Below are 17,460 nucleotides of genomic sequence, written 5' to 3'. Positions count from 1 at the left end.
TAAGTTGCGAGGTGGGGCCTCCATGGATCACACTATTTTTATTTTATTTTTTTCCATGGAGGCCCCACCTCGCAACTGAAGGATTTAAAGGATCTACTACTGACTTGGTTCCAAATACAACAGCATACTTTCAGAGGGGAACCGTCCACATGTTCTCACTTGGTGGAAATCTGGAGAATTTGGAGGCCAAATAAGAGTGGTCCAATTCTGACTCTTATGGCTGTGGACACGGCTCAGCATGGGCAACCTGAGTGCTCTGCAAATAAGCAGCGCGATACACAACAAACTGTGATGCTCTGTATCAGAACAGTTTCTGTCAGAACCAGCATTAACTTTTTCAGCAATTTGAGCTCCAGTAGGTCATTGATTCGATTGAACTACACCAACCAGCCTTCGCTCTACATGTGCATCAACGAGCCTTAGCCACCAGTGACCCCATCACAGGTTCGCTGGTTTTGACCACTGCAGCCCAGGAATATCCTTCGAGCTCTAGTTTTTAAATAGCTCTGACCCAGTCTTCTAGCCATTACAAATTGGCACTTGTCAAAGTGGGCAAATCCGTACCCTTGCCCATTTATTTCTGCTTGCAACACATTAACTTCAGGGACAACATATTCACTTGCTGCCTAGTATATCCCACCTGCATTGTTGCGAGATGATCAGTGTTATTCACTTTACCTGTCAGTGGTCATGTGCTCAGTTGTATTTTCTGCACATAAACCCTGTCGTGATTTAAAACCAGAGGATGCACTTGCCGATGGAATGATAAACAGTAGAGTGTTTGTGTTTTTTTTTTTGTTTTTTTTTTTAATAATTTAAATTTTGGCGGGGGTTATGGAATTTTAACTTTGTAGGAACTGAACTTTAGCGGGCGGCACAGTGGTGTAGTGGTTAGCACTCTCGCAGTAAAAACTGTCGCTGGTTCGAATCCCAACCACAACACTACCTGCCTGGAGTTTGCATGTTCTCCGTGTGCCTGCGTGGGTTTCCTCCGGGTACTCCAATTTCTTCCCACACTCCAAAGACATGCAGGTAGGTTAATTTGGCTTCTGTCCAAAAATTGGCCCTATTATATGAATGGGGACCTTGGATTGTGGGCTCCTTGAGGGTAGGGACCGATGTGAGTGTGCAATGTACAGGGATAGGGACAATTGTAGACGCTCACTCAGGTTGAACTGGATGGACTGGTGTCTTTATTCAACCTTACTAACTATGTAACTCAAGACTCCAGTTAATATGCTGCTCTGGATGGGAGCATGGTAGAAGGGCGGGTGGTGTGGACCTCAAAACTAGTAATACAGAGGCGGACCGCACAGAGGAATGTTATCCTGGCACAGATTCTCCCGGCTCTGGCTGAGTAATGAGAGCTCAGAACTGTCTGGCCAGGGAGCCCTGTGCTGGGAAGAGGATTGCAGCTGCCTCCTACATGTTCTCGCACATCAGGGGATTAGCAGGGATGAACTCATGTGTAGTACCCAGCAAGAAGAGTGAAGGAGGGGGGATTGTTTGTGCCTCCTCTAGGAGAGGAGTAGAGGGAGAGCGCTGGGGAATAATCTGCTCCCTTTTTTTAATTAAAATTATTATTAAAAACTTTTTAAAGAGGAAGTAAACCCTGATGAGTTTACTTCCTCTTTCATTATCTGCAAAGGCAAAGCATAATGGACTACTATGCATCGCATAGTAGTCCATTATGTGTCACTTACCTGACACAGGAGCCAGGGCTGTTGCCGCTGTCCCCTGTAGTCCGGCACATCCATCTTCTCGGTGGGGTCTCTCTGCTCCATCACTGTCATTCGGCGAAGCCGCGATGACGTCACTCCCGCGCATGCGCACGGGAGCCGACACGCGCGGCATCTTCGTCGTTGAAGATGCCGTGCTCAGTGCACATGCGCCGTAGACAGCAGTGCCTGTCTTTCGGCAAATATCTCCTAAACCGTGTAGGTTTAGGAGATATTTCTTGGACCTACAGGTAAGACTTAATCTAGGCTTACCTGTAGGTCAAAGTGTGTTGTAAGGGTTTACAACCACTTTAAGAAATTATCTGATTCCATCAAAGCCTCCTGCAAATCACGCCCTTCATTTCTTATGGGTCTCATTGCAGATTCAATTTAAACTGACCCATACCGTTTCCTTACTTTTTGCTTTATTAAATATCATATGTCCCCGTCAATCATTCTTTGTTTAAATAGGTTGCCTGGATTAGGAATAGATGTTAGCTGGATAAAATCCATTTGAGACATACTTTGCCCTTACAGTGTGGGGAAATATTTATTTGATCCCCTGCAGATTTTGAAAGTTTACCCATTTACAAAGAAATGAAGGAAGGGTCTATCATTTTTATCATAAGTGTATTTTAAATGATAGAGACAGAATATCAACCAAAAATCCAGAAAAAACACATGATACAAATGTTATAAATTGAGTTGCAATTCAGTGAGTAAAACAAGTATTTGATCCTTAAGCAAAACATGACTTGGTGGAGAAACCCTTGTCGGCAAGCACAGAGGTAAGACATTTCTTGCAGTTTGGTGACCAGGTTTGCACACATCTCAGGAGGGATTTTGGTCCATTCTTTACAGATCTTCTCTAAATCCTTAATGTTTCTTGGCTGTCGCTTGGCACCTCAAAATTTCAGCTCCCTCCATATATTTTCTATAGGATTAAGGTCTGGAGACTGGCTAGGCCACCCAATGACCTTTAATGTGCTTCTTCTTGAGCCACTCCTCTGTTGCCTTGGCGGTATGTTTTGGGTCATTGTCATGCTGGAAGACTCATCCACAATTCATCTTCATTGTTCTGGCTGAGGGAAAAAGTTTCTCATCCAAGATTTTACAATACATGGCCCTGTCAATTGGCCTCTCAATGCAAAAAAGTCAGCCTGTACCTTTAGCAGAGAAATAGCCCCAAACAATAATGTTGTGACCTGTACAATCTTATCCTTGATGTCCTTTGACAGCTCTTTGATCTTGCCCATGATGGTGAGGTTTGAGGCCAGGTTCACACTGGTACGAGATGACAGTCATACCTCTTTGGAGCCTAATTTGCCCTGCGACTTGAAGTCTGACTTCAATGAACAGGGACCCGACTTTGATCCCCGACAATACCAGATCCGACTTTGATCCCCGACAATACCAGGCACTGTGTCTGGTATGAATCTTTAGGGGGAACTCCACGCAAAATGTTAAAAAAAAAAAAAACGGCATGGGTTCCCCTTCAAGGAGCATACCAGGCCCTTCGGTATGGTATGGATTTTAAAGGACCCCCCCCATGCTGAAAAAAAAAAGGCATAGCCCCCCCCCCCCCCCCCCAACCCATACCCGACCCCTATCCGAGCAGACAGCCTGGCAGGTCAGGAAAGGGAGTAGGGATGCCCTGTGCTGTGACATCATAAGGGGCGGAGCCTCCGGATGACATCACATGGTGACCCCCGCCACATGTCAATATTAGTAGTGGCACACCATGCACCCAGTATTACAGCGGGAGAGCACGTCAAAATCAGAAGAAGAACAGAGGGGAGGATACAGCGGAGAAGACCCAGCAAAAGAGCAAGAAGATAGCGGAGAAGACCCAGCAGAGGCAGAAGAACCGGAGAAGAGCCGGCAGCATCAGAAGCCCTCAGCGGAGGAGACGGAAGAGCCAGAGAGGGGAGAAGTCAGAAGCGATGTTGTAGCTGTTTTAATAAATTACTTTAAAAATATGTGTAATGTGTTTTATTTTTGACACTTTTTTTTATGTGAATGGGTAGGGGTACAATGTACTTCATACTCATTCACATAGGGTGGGGGGCCCCTCCGCCTGCAGACTCTGACAACCAATGGCCAGGATTGTCGGGAAGAGGCCCTTGTCCTCATCAACATGGGGGCAAGGTGTTGAGGGCATGCAGCCTGGTATGGTTCAGGGAGGGGGGGCGCTCCCTTGCACCACCCCCTTTCCTGGCCTGCCGGGCTGTGTGCTCAGCTAAGGTTCTAGTATGGATTTTGGGGAGGACCCCATTGCCGATTTTTCGGCGTGGGGGGTACACCTTAAAATCCATACCAGCCTGAAGGTCCTAGTATGCTCTTGGAGGGGGAACCCATGCCTGTTTGTTTTTTTTTGGCATGGAATTCCCCTTTAAGATCCTCAGAGCACAAGTCGCATGCCAAAGTCGGGTCAGTCAAGAACTGACTTCAGTGATATTCAATGGGCTGTAGTAAAATCAATGTTGGACCAAAGTAGTGCAGGGAGAATTTTCAAAGACGGACCAGTTAAGACGGCTCTCATATGGAAACATTGATTTCCACACATCATGCGACATGAGCTCCCAATGTTGGAGCGTTTGTTGTACCAGTGTGAACCCGGCCTGAATGAAAGAGATTCTGTGGACAGGTTGTTATTGGGAGCACCTTATATTGGCGGGACTAATCTGTGTACCATATGAGCACCTACTGTAGCCAGTCTGTGGGAGCCAAAATTATTGTTGGTTGGTTGGGGATCAAATACTTCTTTTACTCACTGAACTGCAACTCAATTTATAACGTGTGTGTGTGTGTGTGTTTTTTTTTTTTTTTTTCCTGGATTTTCGGTTGATATTCTGTTTCTATCATTTCAAATACACCTATGATAAAAATTATAGACCCTTCATTTCTTTCTAAGTGGGAAAACTTACAAAATCTGCAGGGAATCAAATAATTATTTTCCCCACTGTAGCCAGCTCTCCGTAAAATGATCACCATAGCAGCATAAAAAAAGGTTGGATGCCTCTGTCATGGTCTCCTGAGTGTGCAATTACTTGCAGTGCATCAAATTTTAATTTATTTTTGGATAGAGTGATAAACAATCCATCCACAATCAGATGTGATAATATGAGGGTTGTACCGAAAGTAATGCAAAAGAGGGCATAACTTTTTTTTTTTTTTTCATTTTTTTTATATAAATTACATTGTTCAAATTTCACATGTTAGTAGAGTAAATCTTCCTCTATAGTAACTCTTCTTTTTCATTACCAGTAAATAATGGATTCTAAACAGAAGCAGCGTGCCATCATTGAGTTGTTAATGGAGGAGCAGACATCCAAAGAAGGCTACAGCATTTTTGCAACGTGCCACCATTGACGAGCAATGTCTTGTCAATGATGTCCTCTCCATAAACATTCTGGGGCCTTCTGTGGATGTTGGACATGCAAAAAAAAAAAGAAAGGGAGAGTGCCTCAAAGTGCAATAGATCAATAATTTATTAAGACAATAGGCTACTCACATATGTTCAGCTAAAAACAAGCTCTTGTCCAGCCGCACAGCCAGGAAGGAACAGCAGCCACTCTCTTCCTGGTCATGGCAGCCAGAGGGTCCATGGATAGCAAGGTGGAACACTGCGCTGATGTGGCGTGATGATGTCACCAGACAGGGAACGCATTTCCAAACCATGAGCAGTGCTGCCTCCAGGAGTGTGCAATCCTTTTTCAAGCCGGGTTGACTTCCTCTTCGCCCTTGTACACACGGTCGGACATTCTTACAACCAAATCCATTGGATTTTGTCCGAAACTGTTGCATACACACGGTCGGACAAAGTTGTCGGAAAATCCGATTGTACATACCTTGATGACATTATTTTGTTACGACAGGACTACGTTCAGGCTAGTAGCCAATAGCTTTGGTCTAGGAATTTGATCTGAGCATGCGTGGCACTTTGTCCGTCGGAGTAGGCTACACATGATCGGAGTATGTCCGATCAGAGCATTTTGTCGGGAAATTTTACGGACAAGTTGGTAAACTTGGTCAATCGGATACTCCGACGGAAACAGTCCGATGGAGACCACACATTAGATGAGCTGTGGCCCTAAGTAGATGTTCTTTTTACCCGAACTCTAATTCATTTTAAGGACTTTTAATGGACTATACTTTTTGATGAGCTATATATTTCATTATATGCTGTCGATTTACAATTGTATAGATTTTGGCCTGCAGCCCTATGGTATTTTTTTCTTTATGCCTCTACAATAGCCCCCTTTTTTGGTGGGGGGGGGATTTCAGACAGCCTTCACCCCCTCCTTTATCAAGAACTCAATGATGGCACATTGCTTGTGGTTGGTATCCATTATTTACCTGCAGTGAAGAAAGAGGAATTACTTTATCGACCTGTAAAATGTCTAAACCTGTCTAAAGTTGCGCAACAGCACTCAAAAACACAAGCTGCATGCACCAAAAAATATGCAATGAAAAAATAAACAAAAAAAGTAGCTTATGGGGGGGGGGGGGTGTAACAGAAAATTTATTATTTACAACTTGTAAAATTTGAACTAGTTATGTAAGGTAATAAAACATGCCCACCTTTGCACCACTTTCAGTACAGTGCTTGTGTATGCATGTAGAAAAATAGACGGTACTTCAGAAGTAAAACCTCAATCATTTACTGGGGTTGTAAATAAAATGAGATTAACTACAAAAAAAGAGATGTGATTCCACCAAAGTGTCTAGAGCAGCCTTTTTCAACCAGCGCGCCCTGGCAAAATGCCCAAAACAATGATCAACCACCAGCAGGTGGATGAAGCCTACCTTTTTAGTTACAAAAAGCCACAGGTTCTCATTATGCACCATTATGACTTTTTAGATACTGACATCCTAACAATCAATGATGTCATTTGATAAGGAGGTCTGTCGCCACCACAGAATCCTTGTTTGACCCTCCTGGGTCCCTCTCCCTTAGCACTGGGGTCACATTAGTTGCCCGATGGAGAGAAACTGAGGGAGAAGATAAACATTGGAATACTAGTCGGTCAGTACCAGTGTGCAAAAATGGATTTGCTTTGGAAGAAAAAATCACCTCCAACGTTGGGTGTTCTACATGTGGATGTTGGTGCATTATGTAAAACTATTAGAATAGATTTTTACATTTTAGAATGGGGTTCCTTGAGACTGTGTCCATAATTTTAAAGGGTGCCTTGAGACTGTGTCCATCATTTTTAAAGGGTGCCTCGAGACTGTACATAACTTTAAAGGGTGCCTTGAGACTTTCCATAGTTTTAAAGGGTGCAACGGGACTGTCCATAGTTTTAAAGGGTGCCTCAAGACTGTGTCCATAATTTTAAAGGGTGACTCGAGACTGTCCATAATGTTAAAGAGTGCCTTGAGACTCTCCATAATTTTATGGGGTGACTCGAGACTGTCCATAATGTTAAAGAGTGCCTTGAGACTCTCCATAATTTTAAAGGGTGCCTCAAGACTGTGTCCATAATTTTATGGGGTGGCTCGAGACTCTCCATAATTTTAAAGGGTGTCTCAAGACTGTCCATAATTTTAAAGGGCGCCTCGACTGAAAAAAAGGTAGAGAAACACTGATGTAGAGACACAAATGTTTCCTTTCTCAAGTTTCGGACAAATGTGCACAATAACAGGCCACAGATCTAGAAATTGGCAAGTGAATGAGATGTACTGTAATATAGAAAAGGAAGAAATGGTTTGTGTAAATTAACTAAAATGCTCCTTACCATCCTGGTTAAGGGGTTTTAGTTCACACCGCTCGGCCGCCCTGAGTATAGGGTACATTGTTTCATACAGGCCGGAGAGCATTATTTCATATCTTCTTTATTTTCATTGGCACACAGGACCAAGCGTGAGGCATGAGCAATTCCACAGGTGTGTTGACTTTTGGACGATCGATGGGAATATATTTCTGCAATTGTCCATGTGCACATTTGTCTGTCACCTTGAGAAAGGGGTCCTTGGTGTCTCCAAGTACAAAAAAAAAACCAGACATGATTTCCCCGTGTACTGAACTCCGCCATTATGACCCCAGTAAAAGATTGAGGTTTTATTTATGGAGTGTTGGTTATTTTTCTACAAGTTTGTTTTTCTGTGTTCTCCTTCTCTATTTATATTGGTGACTAGAGGAATGGAAGTTATAGTAAATTATTATTATACAGGATTTATATATACGCCAACAGTTTGCGCAGCTTTACAACATGAGGGCAGACAGTACAGTTACATTACAATTCAATACAGGGGGAATCGGAGGGCCCTGCTCGTTAGAGCTTACAATCTAAGAGATCTAAAATGTTCCAGTTGCCACCATGCAGTTTGTATGGATCCTTGAGAACAAGTTACATACCTTCCCATCCTTGAGGGCCAGTTTACACCACATGCAGGCCGGTGCGTTTTTTTTTTTCTCTGCATCAAAAACAATGCATGGAAAGTAGGTTATATGGTTTCCAATTACACACCAGCGCGGTCAGTTCCAGGGTGTTCCAGAAAGAAAAGTAGAACATGCTGCGCTTTTCCCGCACTGGACTGTACTGGAACGCAGTAAAACAAATCAAAAAATGCACCAGAATGCACTTGAACACATTAAAAAGGCGCCAGAGCGCATTAAAAACACACATGCAGAAATGGATCTAGAGTGTGCGTTTGTGGTGTGGTTCACACCACAAAAACGCACTCTATGCATTCTGGATGCATTTCTGCATGTGCGTCTTTAACGTGTTTTTGACGCATTCCGATGCGATTTGTATGAGTTATCGGATGCATTCCAAATGTTTTTTTCTTTTCAGTTTTTTTTTTCACTGCACTGGGGTCTGGTGTGTTTCGATGTGTTCCAGTGTACTCCATTGCATTTTTTATGCGTTTTACCCTGGTCCAGTGCAGGACAAATGCAGCATGTTCTACTTTTTTTTTTTTTTTTTTTCTTTTTTCCTGGAACTGACCACACTGGTGTGGACTATGCCATTGGAAACCATATAACCTACTTTCCATGCGTTTTTGGTGGTGTGGTGTGAACTGAACAACCAGCCCAGAGGAAGGTACCAAACATGTCCTGATATCTTGCATATTTAAAAAATGACAAGGTGAGCTAACTCGCAACACCCTCTCCACCCTTTGGGTCCCTGGTACCTTATGTAATACCCACCTTCTGCTGCCCTCTCCAGCTGGTATAACGGTCTGGCGCTTTAAAACATCACCGCACAGAGCCGGTGCAAATTTGAACACTCATTGGTTGGAGCTGGCCACATCACTACGCTAACCGGTGAGGATAATTTTGAGATTCCTTTGGCCCGTATTCCCAGAATAAAGAAAAGAGATTCTCATTGGTCAGTGTGGGAAGAACCCAATTGTCTATAATCCCTCTGTGTGATGTACCCTTCGCTGGAGACTCCTGAGCTCAATCATTTGGAAGGACGTTTGTAGGCTTGTGCAATTCGTTTCGTAACGAATCGAAATTCGGCTGAATTTTGCATCTTTCGGACATTCGGATGCATCCAAATAAAAAAATAACGAATTACAACGAATACGAAAGAAATTATAGCAGATATAACAAATGAATTCAACATGATTCGGTAATTCTTTAAAGATCTAATGAAACAAAAGGTCAGCTCAAAGTAAATCTTACAGTCCAATCAGCTGATTTAATTTTGTGCTGGAGGTTGGATTACTGGCAAAGTGCATTCCTGAGAACTGAGTTAGAGTGTTGTATTGTATTTGAGCCGAGGAGAAGAGATATTGTCATTGTGTGTGTTGAAAAATTCAATAAACAAACGACTTTCCAAACTACGAATCATTATTACGAATATATATGCATACATAAATATTGAATTTTCAATGAATATGAACGAAATTATAGCGCATATAACAAATTAATTCGACATGATTCGAGATTCAGTATAACGAATATCGACACTCATAATAATAACGAATTATCCGAAAACGTGTTAACGTAACATAATGAATATAACAGAACGAAATTATGTATTTTACGAATGACAACGAACCGAAACTAAATGAAATTTTCCAATGTGCACAAGTCTAGACGTTTGTACATTTGGCCATAAGGGTCGGTGTGACAATAAGGTGTCCACAAACATTTGATCGTGTAGTGTGCCATGAATATACTTCCCAGGAGTCAGTGCTGTCAATTACTTATTTCTGCTTGCCCCTGGAGCTCTAAAATGGTTTGGTATAGGCCATCCTGCTTTCTCCTAGGGCACCTTTCACACGGGCGCCCCCACTAAGTGGAATCCGCTTGATCAGTGGGGGGGATCTCTCCACTGATCCCCCTCTGAGCAGGCGGATGCCAGTTCATTGTCTTCTCCACTATGCAGAGCAGACACGGCCACAGTCCCGCTCTCCTCTATGGGGCAATCGGATGGAAACGGAACGCCTGGTTCCATCTGATCCACTGGACGGATGGGAAATGGGACCACCATCTGTCTATTTTTGTCAGACCAGATCGGATCGAATGGTGGCAGGTAGGGCTGAAACAACGAATCGATTAATCGACAACTAATCGATTATGAAATTAATCGATTACTATTTTCATAATCGATTAATCGGGCAGTAACATAATGGGGTTAAAAAAAAGCTAAAATGAGCCTAAAACTAAAATATAGTACAAAAAGAGCAAACAATTGCTACTGTAAATTACTTTCACAGTTCTACAGTAAAAAAATGAACCCCTTAAAGTAGTGATTATCTGTTTTTTTTTTTTTTTGTTTAGTTTTCTTTTTGTTTTTTACTATAAAGGGCAAATTTTAGCCTTTTTAACCCCATTATTTTACTAAATGTCTTAGACCTGGTTCACATCTACAGTGGTGTGACAAGTGTTTGCCCCCTTCCTCATTTCCTGTTCCTTTGCATGTTTGTCACACTTAAGTGTTTCGGAACATCAAACCAATTTAAACAATAGTCAAGGACAACACAAGTAAACACAAAATGCAATTTGTAAATGAAGATGTTTATTATTAAGGCTGGGTTCACACCGCTGCGATGCGGGAACGCCGCGAATCCGCGGCGTTTTCCCGCATCGCACGACTCCCGCCGGCAGTTCACACTGCCCTATGCGAACGGCTGGGAGTGTCAATGATATGTTAATGACACCCCCAGATCCGATCGCATATCGCAGTGCGATCTGCCGACTCGCACAAGAATCGGATCGCATGGTGTGAACGCCCATGCGATCCGATTCTGTTGCGGACGAAAAAAAGGGTCCCGTGCGAGTTTGCTGCGGGACCGCTGCGAGTTCAGCCATACTATCTGTATGGCTGAACTCGCAGCGCTACGGAGATCGGATGTGATTTGCGGTGCGAATCACATCCGGATCTCCCCCCGCAGCAGTGTGAACCCAGCCTAAAGGTGAAAAAAAATCCAAACCATCATGGCCCTGTGTGAAAAGTGATTGCCCCCCTTGTTAAAACATACTATAACTGTGGTTGTCCACACCTGAGTTCAATTTCTCTAGCCACACCCAGGCCTGATTATTGCCACACCTGTTCACAATCAAGGCATCACTTAAATAGGAGCTGCTTGACACAGTAAGGTCCACCAGAAGATCCTTAAAAGCTACACATCATGCCGAGACCCAAAGAAATTCAGGAACAATTGAGAAAGAAAGTAATTGAGATCTATAAGTCTGGGAAGGGTTATAAAGCCATTTCCAAAGCTTTGGGAATCCAGCGAACCACAGTGAGAGCCATTATCCACAAATGGCGAAGACATGGAACAGTGGTGAACCTTCCCAGGAGTGACCGGCCGCCCAAAATTACCCCAAGAGCGCAGCGACGACTCATCCAAGAGGTCACAAAAGACCCCACAACAACGTCCAAGGAACTGCGGGTCTCACTTGCCTCAGTTAAGGTCAGCGTTCATGCCTCCACCATCAGGAAAAGACTGGGCAAAAATGGCCTGCATGGCAGAGTTCCAAGGAGAAAACCACTGCTGAGCAAAAAGAACATCAAAGCTCGTCTCAATTTCTCCACAACACATCTTGATGATCCCCAAGACTTTTGGGACAACATTCTGTGGACCGATGAGACAAAAGTGGAACTCTTTGGAAGGTGTGTGTCCAAGTATATCTGGCGTAGAAGGAACACTGCATTTCATAAAAAGAACATTATACCAACAGTAAAATATGGTGGTGGTAGTGTGATGGTCTGGGGCTGTTTTGCTGCTTCAGGACCTGGAAGATTTGCCGTGATAAAAGGAACTATGAATTCTGCTGTCTACCAAGAGATCCTGAAGGAGAATGTCCGACCATCTGTTCGTGTACTCAAGCTGAAACGAACTTGGGTTCTGCAGCAGGACAATGATCCTAAACACACCAGCAAGTCCACCACCGAATGGCTGAAGAAAAACAAAATGAAGACTTTGGAGTGGCCTAGCCAAAGTCCTGACCTGAATCCTATTGAGATGTTGTGGTATGACCTTAAAAAGGCCGTTCATGCTCGAAAACCCTCTAATGTAACTGAATGAGGACAATTCTGCAAAGATGAGTGGGCCAAAATTCCTCCAGGACGCTGTAAAAGCCTCATTGCACGTTATCGCAAACGCTTGGTTGCAGTTGTTGCTGCTAAGGGTGGCCCAACCAGTTATTAGGTTTAGGGGGCAATCACTTTTTCACACAGGGCCATGATGGTTTGGATTTTTTTTCACCTTTAATAATAAACACCTTCATTTACAAATTGCATTTTGTGTTTACTTGTGTTGTCCTTGACTATTGTTTAAATTGGTTTGATGTTCCGAAACACTTAAGTGTGACAAACCATGCAAAGGAACAGGAAATGAGGAAGGGGGCAAACACTTTTTCACACCACTGTATATGTTTGTTGGTGCTTTTTGCAGAAACGCACTACAGTTCATTTACATGGTTTCCTATGGGACAGGTTCATATCTGTGCTTTTTTTCAGCCGCTGCGTATTTGGAAAGGGTCAGGGATTTTTAAATGCAAAGCGGTGCTTCTTTGGTTCAATATACTTCAATGGAGAAGCTGCAGAAAAGAATGTAATGCATTTTTGAAGAAATTTGTGGTTTTTAATCTGCCCCAAAAAAATGCAAAAAACTGCAAATTGCAATAAAATCACATGTGCAGAAATCAAACGCACAGCCAAAAGCACTGCAGAAACAGATCAAAACCAAACTGCGTAGGTGTGTACCGAGCCTTATGCTGGCCTCACGGATCAATTTTCAGATGAGAATATTCAGATGAAAAATCTTTGTACATTCTCTGAGTGAAAGGATGCTGTTTGAAAGTTTCACTTGTTTTTAACATTCTGTTTTTAAAATTAATGTAATTTCTGAATGAAAAACCACATCCACTGTCTGAGAATTCCTAGCAGTTCCAAGCAGTTTTCTATTTCCAAATTTTCCCGTCACTGTGGTTGAAAATGAACGTCAATTTGACCCACTTTTTTTTAAGGTTATTAATCGATTAATCGAAACAATCAGCCAACTAATCGATTATGAAAATAATCGTTAGTTGCAGACCTAGTGGCAGGTGTCGGCAGGCATGTGTCCACTGACATCCGCCTCCCCGTAGAAGAGACTGGAGGGTCCGATCGGATCTGCCTGAAAAATTCCACGTGAAAGGGTCTAAGCCTGTTGTAAAATGAAGGGCATATTCACACTGCCAAAACTGACAACTACCCACACTTTAAGGCTGGGTTCACACTGTAGCGGCTACGAGAACCGGATGTGATTCGCACCGCACTGCAGTGCAAATCACATCCGATCTCTGTGCGATGCGAGTTCAGCCATACAGCTAGTATGGCTGAATTCGCGTCGCAAACTCGCACAGGACCCTTTTTTTGGTCCGCAGCAGAATCGGATTGCATGGGTGTTCACACCATGCTATCCGATTCCTGTCCGAGTTTGCAGATCGCACTGCGATGTGCGAACTGATCTGGGGGTGTCATTAACATTTCACTGACACTCCCAGCAGTTCGCATAGGGCAGTGTGAACTGCCGGCGGGAGGCATGCGATGCGGGAACCCGCCGCGGATTTGTGGCGTTCCTGCATCGCTCCAGTGTGAACCCAGCCTTAAACGGAGCATTTAGCGTGCAGGTAGCGTTCTGTTTTCGCATGTGGTCAGCGGTGTGATGTGTTTTTCAGCGCATCACAAGGTTTACTTTCTTTTTTTTTTTTACTATATTTGAAGTGCACAAAGTGACACTTCATTCATGTATCCGTACAGCACAGTGAGATGCAAATGCCTTCCAGTAATCTGCAGTAAAATGCTACAAGTCTTCATTTTGCTACGGCTCGACACACCACCTCCCACCCACCCTGGCTGCACTGCAAAGTGAACAGGGCACATAGCAAACCATTGTTTTCTATGTGGCCTAGTGGTGGCCTGCATTAATCCAGTGCAGGATAACCTAAGTCACCACACTGTGTGTGAATATGCCCTAAAGGTTGCTGTAGGTTGTAGTATTGTCCATGCCATTTCTCTAATCCCATTCCTGCATCCTCTAGTCCTGGCCTGTTTGGATACTGTTGTAGATCTGTCCTTGGCTTGTTAGCACTAACTGTAATAATGTAGGCTTTCCCCTTATGCTTCTTATGCCGCGTACACACGATCGGAATTTTGGTCAGAAAAAGCTCTGATGTTTTTTCTGACGGAAGCTGTATTGCTTACACACGGTCACAACAAATTCCGACCGTCAAGAGTGCGGTGACGTACAACACGTACGACAGGACTAGAATAAGGAAGTTCAATACCCAGTAGCCAATAGCTTCCGTCTCGTAGTTGAATCTGAGCATGCGTGAGTTTTTGCGCGTCGGAATTGCATACACACAAACGCGTTTTCGGATAGGAAATTTTTCCAACCGAAAAATTGATAACATGCTCTCAAACTTTTGCTGGCTGAAATTCGGCCAGCAAAAGTCAAATGGAGAGTACGCGCGATCACATTTTCCGACCAAAATCTCTCATCGGTCGGCCGAAATTTCCGATCGTGTGTACGTGTATTCACACCCCTTGAAATTTTGCACATTTTGTCATATTACAACCAAAACTGTAAATGTATTTCATGTAATAGACCAACACAAATTGGCACATAATTGTGAAGTGGAAAATGATAAATGGCTTTCAATTTTTTTTTACAAATGAAGATGTGAAAAGAGTGGGGTGCATTTGTATTCAGCCCCCTTTTACTCTGATACCCCTAACTAAAATCTAGTGGAACCAATTGCCTTCAGAAGTCCCCTAATTAGTAAATAGAGTCCACCTGTGTGTAATTTAATCTCAGTATAAATACAGCTGTTCTGTGAAGCCCTCAGAGGTTTTTTTTTTATATAGAACCTTAGTGGGCAGGCAGCATCATGAAGGCCAAGGAACACACCAGACAGGTCAGGGATAAAGTTGTGGAGAAATTTAAAGCAGGATTAGATTATAAAAAAAAAATATCCCAAACTTTGAACATCTCATTGGAGCTCTGTTTAGAGCTGGTCAGAGTTGATGGGAAGATGGATGGAGCCAAATACAGGGTGATCTTAGAAGAAAACCTGTTAAGACTCTGCAGAAGACTTGGGACTGAGGCGTAGGTTCACCTTCCAGCAGGACAACCACCCTAAACATACAGCCAGATTCACAATGGAATGGTTTCAATCAAAGCATATTCATGCGTTAAAATGGCCCAGTCAAAGTCCAGACTAAATCCAATCGAGAATCTGTGGCCAGGCTTCAAAATTGCTGTTCACAGACGCTCTCCATCCAATCTGACAGGGCATGAGTTATTTTGCAAAGAAGAAGAATGGGCAAAATGTCCCTCTAGATGTGCAAAGCTGGTAGAGACATCCCCCAAAAAGATTTGCAGCTGTAATTGCAGTGAAAGGAGGTTCTACAAAGTATTGACTCCGGGGGGCGCCATACAAATGCTCCCCGCACTTTTCACACGTTTATTTGTAAAAAATGTTGAAAACCATTTATCATTTTCCTTCCACTTCACAAACTATGTGCCACTTTGTGTTGGTCTATCATAAAATTCCAATAAAATACATTTACGTTTTTGGTAACATGACAAAATACGGAAAATGTCAAGGGGTATGAATACTTTTATGTCTTGTCTGTAGTCATGTAATTAGTCCAGTTCATAGCTGGACTAATCCCAGACACCAGGCAGACAATAACATTGTACCCGTGGCCACCCTCTCCAGAACCGTTTTCTTGCTCCTGGGTAATCTGCATGTACTCCTGGGCTTTAGGGATCTCTTTGCACGAGTCTTTAATGTCAACCAGCTCTAAGGAATCCTAAAAACTTCACCTTTTGCAGATAATAGACCTTTGTTGAGTAACGCTGTCGCTGTCCTAGATCTTAGAAATTGATTACAAGTTTCTACAGTAATTTATCCACCTCTGAGCAGATATCTTCTCATTCAGTGTATCATGATGATGTTCTTATACCTCTGAATGGCGCAGTGACGCCTCTTTACTGCAGCCGGCCGGCGTGTCCATCTCTCTGTCTCTCTGCTTGGAGCGGCACCGCAGGTTTCATTCGGATCACTTTATCATTCAATTGTGTTGCAGTAGTTCTCTCCAACTTTTTTTTTATAGTTAAAGAAATAAGATGGTGTATAGACAGCAAATTGTCAATCTGGTGCAGATCCATGGGTGATAGACATTGGCTTCTCAGGCCTTCCTGTGGATTTGGACTATTGTCGTGTCCATTATACATTGTACCAGTAATTCAGTCCCAGAAGATTTTCCAGGTCCACCCCTTCATTACATTGTGCTACGAGCAGACACTCTCTGCCGCCTCTATTTCCTCTGTATGACGCTAAACTTTTCTAACTCCAGGCTCTCAGCAATCTTCGCACGCTTCTCTCACCTCTGAAGAGCTCTCTCGAGGAGTCGCCGTGGAGAAATTTGACTTGATGAAGAAATGGGGCATTAATACTTACAAAGTAAGAACCATTACTTCTTTCTGTCTGCCTGGTCTGTATATCTGTGTCTGATTCCCTGTAGCATCAGTGATGGGGAAATCTCAACTTCTGTGCGCTGAGTAGATCTTGCTGTGTATGTTTATGGTTTGCTTTATTACCACCCCCCAAACATCCATCCCTCCTCTTCTCTCTTGTTTCTCGTCTCTCCCGTCTCTCTCTCTCCCCCGTCTCTCTCTCCCCCGTCTCTCTCTCTCCCGTCTCTCCCCCCGGTCTCTCTCTCTCTCTCTCTCTCTCCTCCCGTCTCTCTCTCTCTCTCTCTCTCTCTCTCCCGTCTCTCTCTCTCTCTCTCTCCCGTCTCTCTCTCTCCCGTCTCTCTCTCTCCCGTCTCTCTCTCTCCCGTCTCTCTCTCCGTCCTCTCTCTCTCTCTCTCTCTCTCCCGTCTCTCTCTCTCTCTCTCTCTCCCGTCTCTCTCTCTCCTCTCCGTCTCTCTCTCTCCCGTCTCTCTCTTCTCTCTCTCCGTCTCTCTCTCTCCCCGTCTCTCTCTCTCCCGTCTCTCTCTCCCCCACGTCTCTCTCTCCCCCACGTCTCTCTCTCCCCCACGTCTCTCTCTCCCCCACGTCTCTCTCTCCCCACGTCTCTCTCTCCCCACGTTCTCTCCCCCACGTCTCTCTCTCTCCCCTCTCTCTCTCTCGTCTCTCTCTCTCCCTCCCGTCCTCTCTCTCCGTCTCTCTCTCTCCTCCCGTCTCTCTCTCTCTCCCGTCTCCTCTCTCTCCGTCCTCTCTCTCTCTCTCTCCCGTCCTCTCTCTCTCTCCCGTTCTCTCTCCTCTCCCGGTCTCTCCCCCC

The 17,460-nt window shown here is 43.9% G+C and overlaps 1 protein-coding gene across 1 annotated transcript in view; it reads left to right on the top strand.

Annotated features, from left to right (window-relative positions):
• ARFIP2 (ARF interacting protein 2) overlaps positions 1-17,460 on the top strand; it is a 141,370-nt gene that overhangs the window by 97,930 nt on the left and 25,980 nt on the right. The window contains 1 exon segment of the mRNA XM_077451304.1: positions 16,532-16,638. Coding sequence (XP_077307430.1) covers positions 16,532-16,638 — 107 coding nt within the window.

Source organism: Lithobates pipiens, unplaced genomic scaffold (genome assembly GCF_037356315.1).
Source record: "Lithobates pipiens isolate NorthernLeopardFrog02 unplaced genomic scaffold, aLitPip1_a1.2 Scaffold_23, whole genome shotgun sequence".
NCBI classification, from domain to species: domain Eukaryota; kingdom Metazoa; phylum Chordata; class Amphibia; order Anura; family Ranidae; genus Lithobates; species Lithobates pipiens.
The sequence above is the reverse complement of the archived record's forward strand: the minus strand, read 5'-3'. Positions and strand labels throughout refer to the sequence as shown.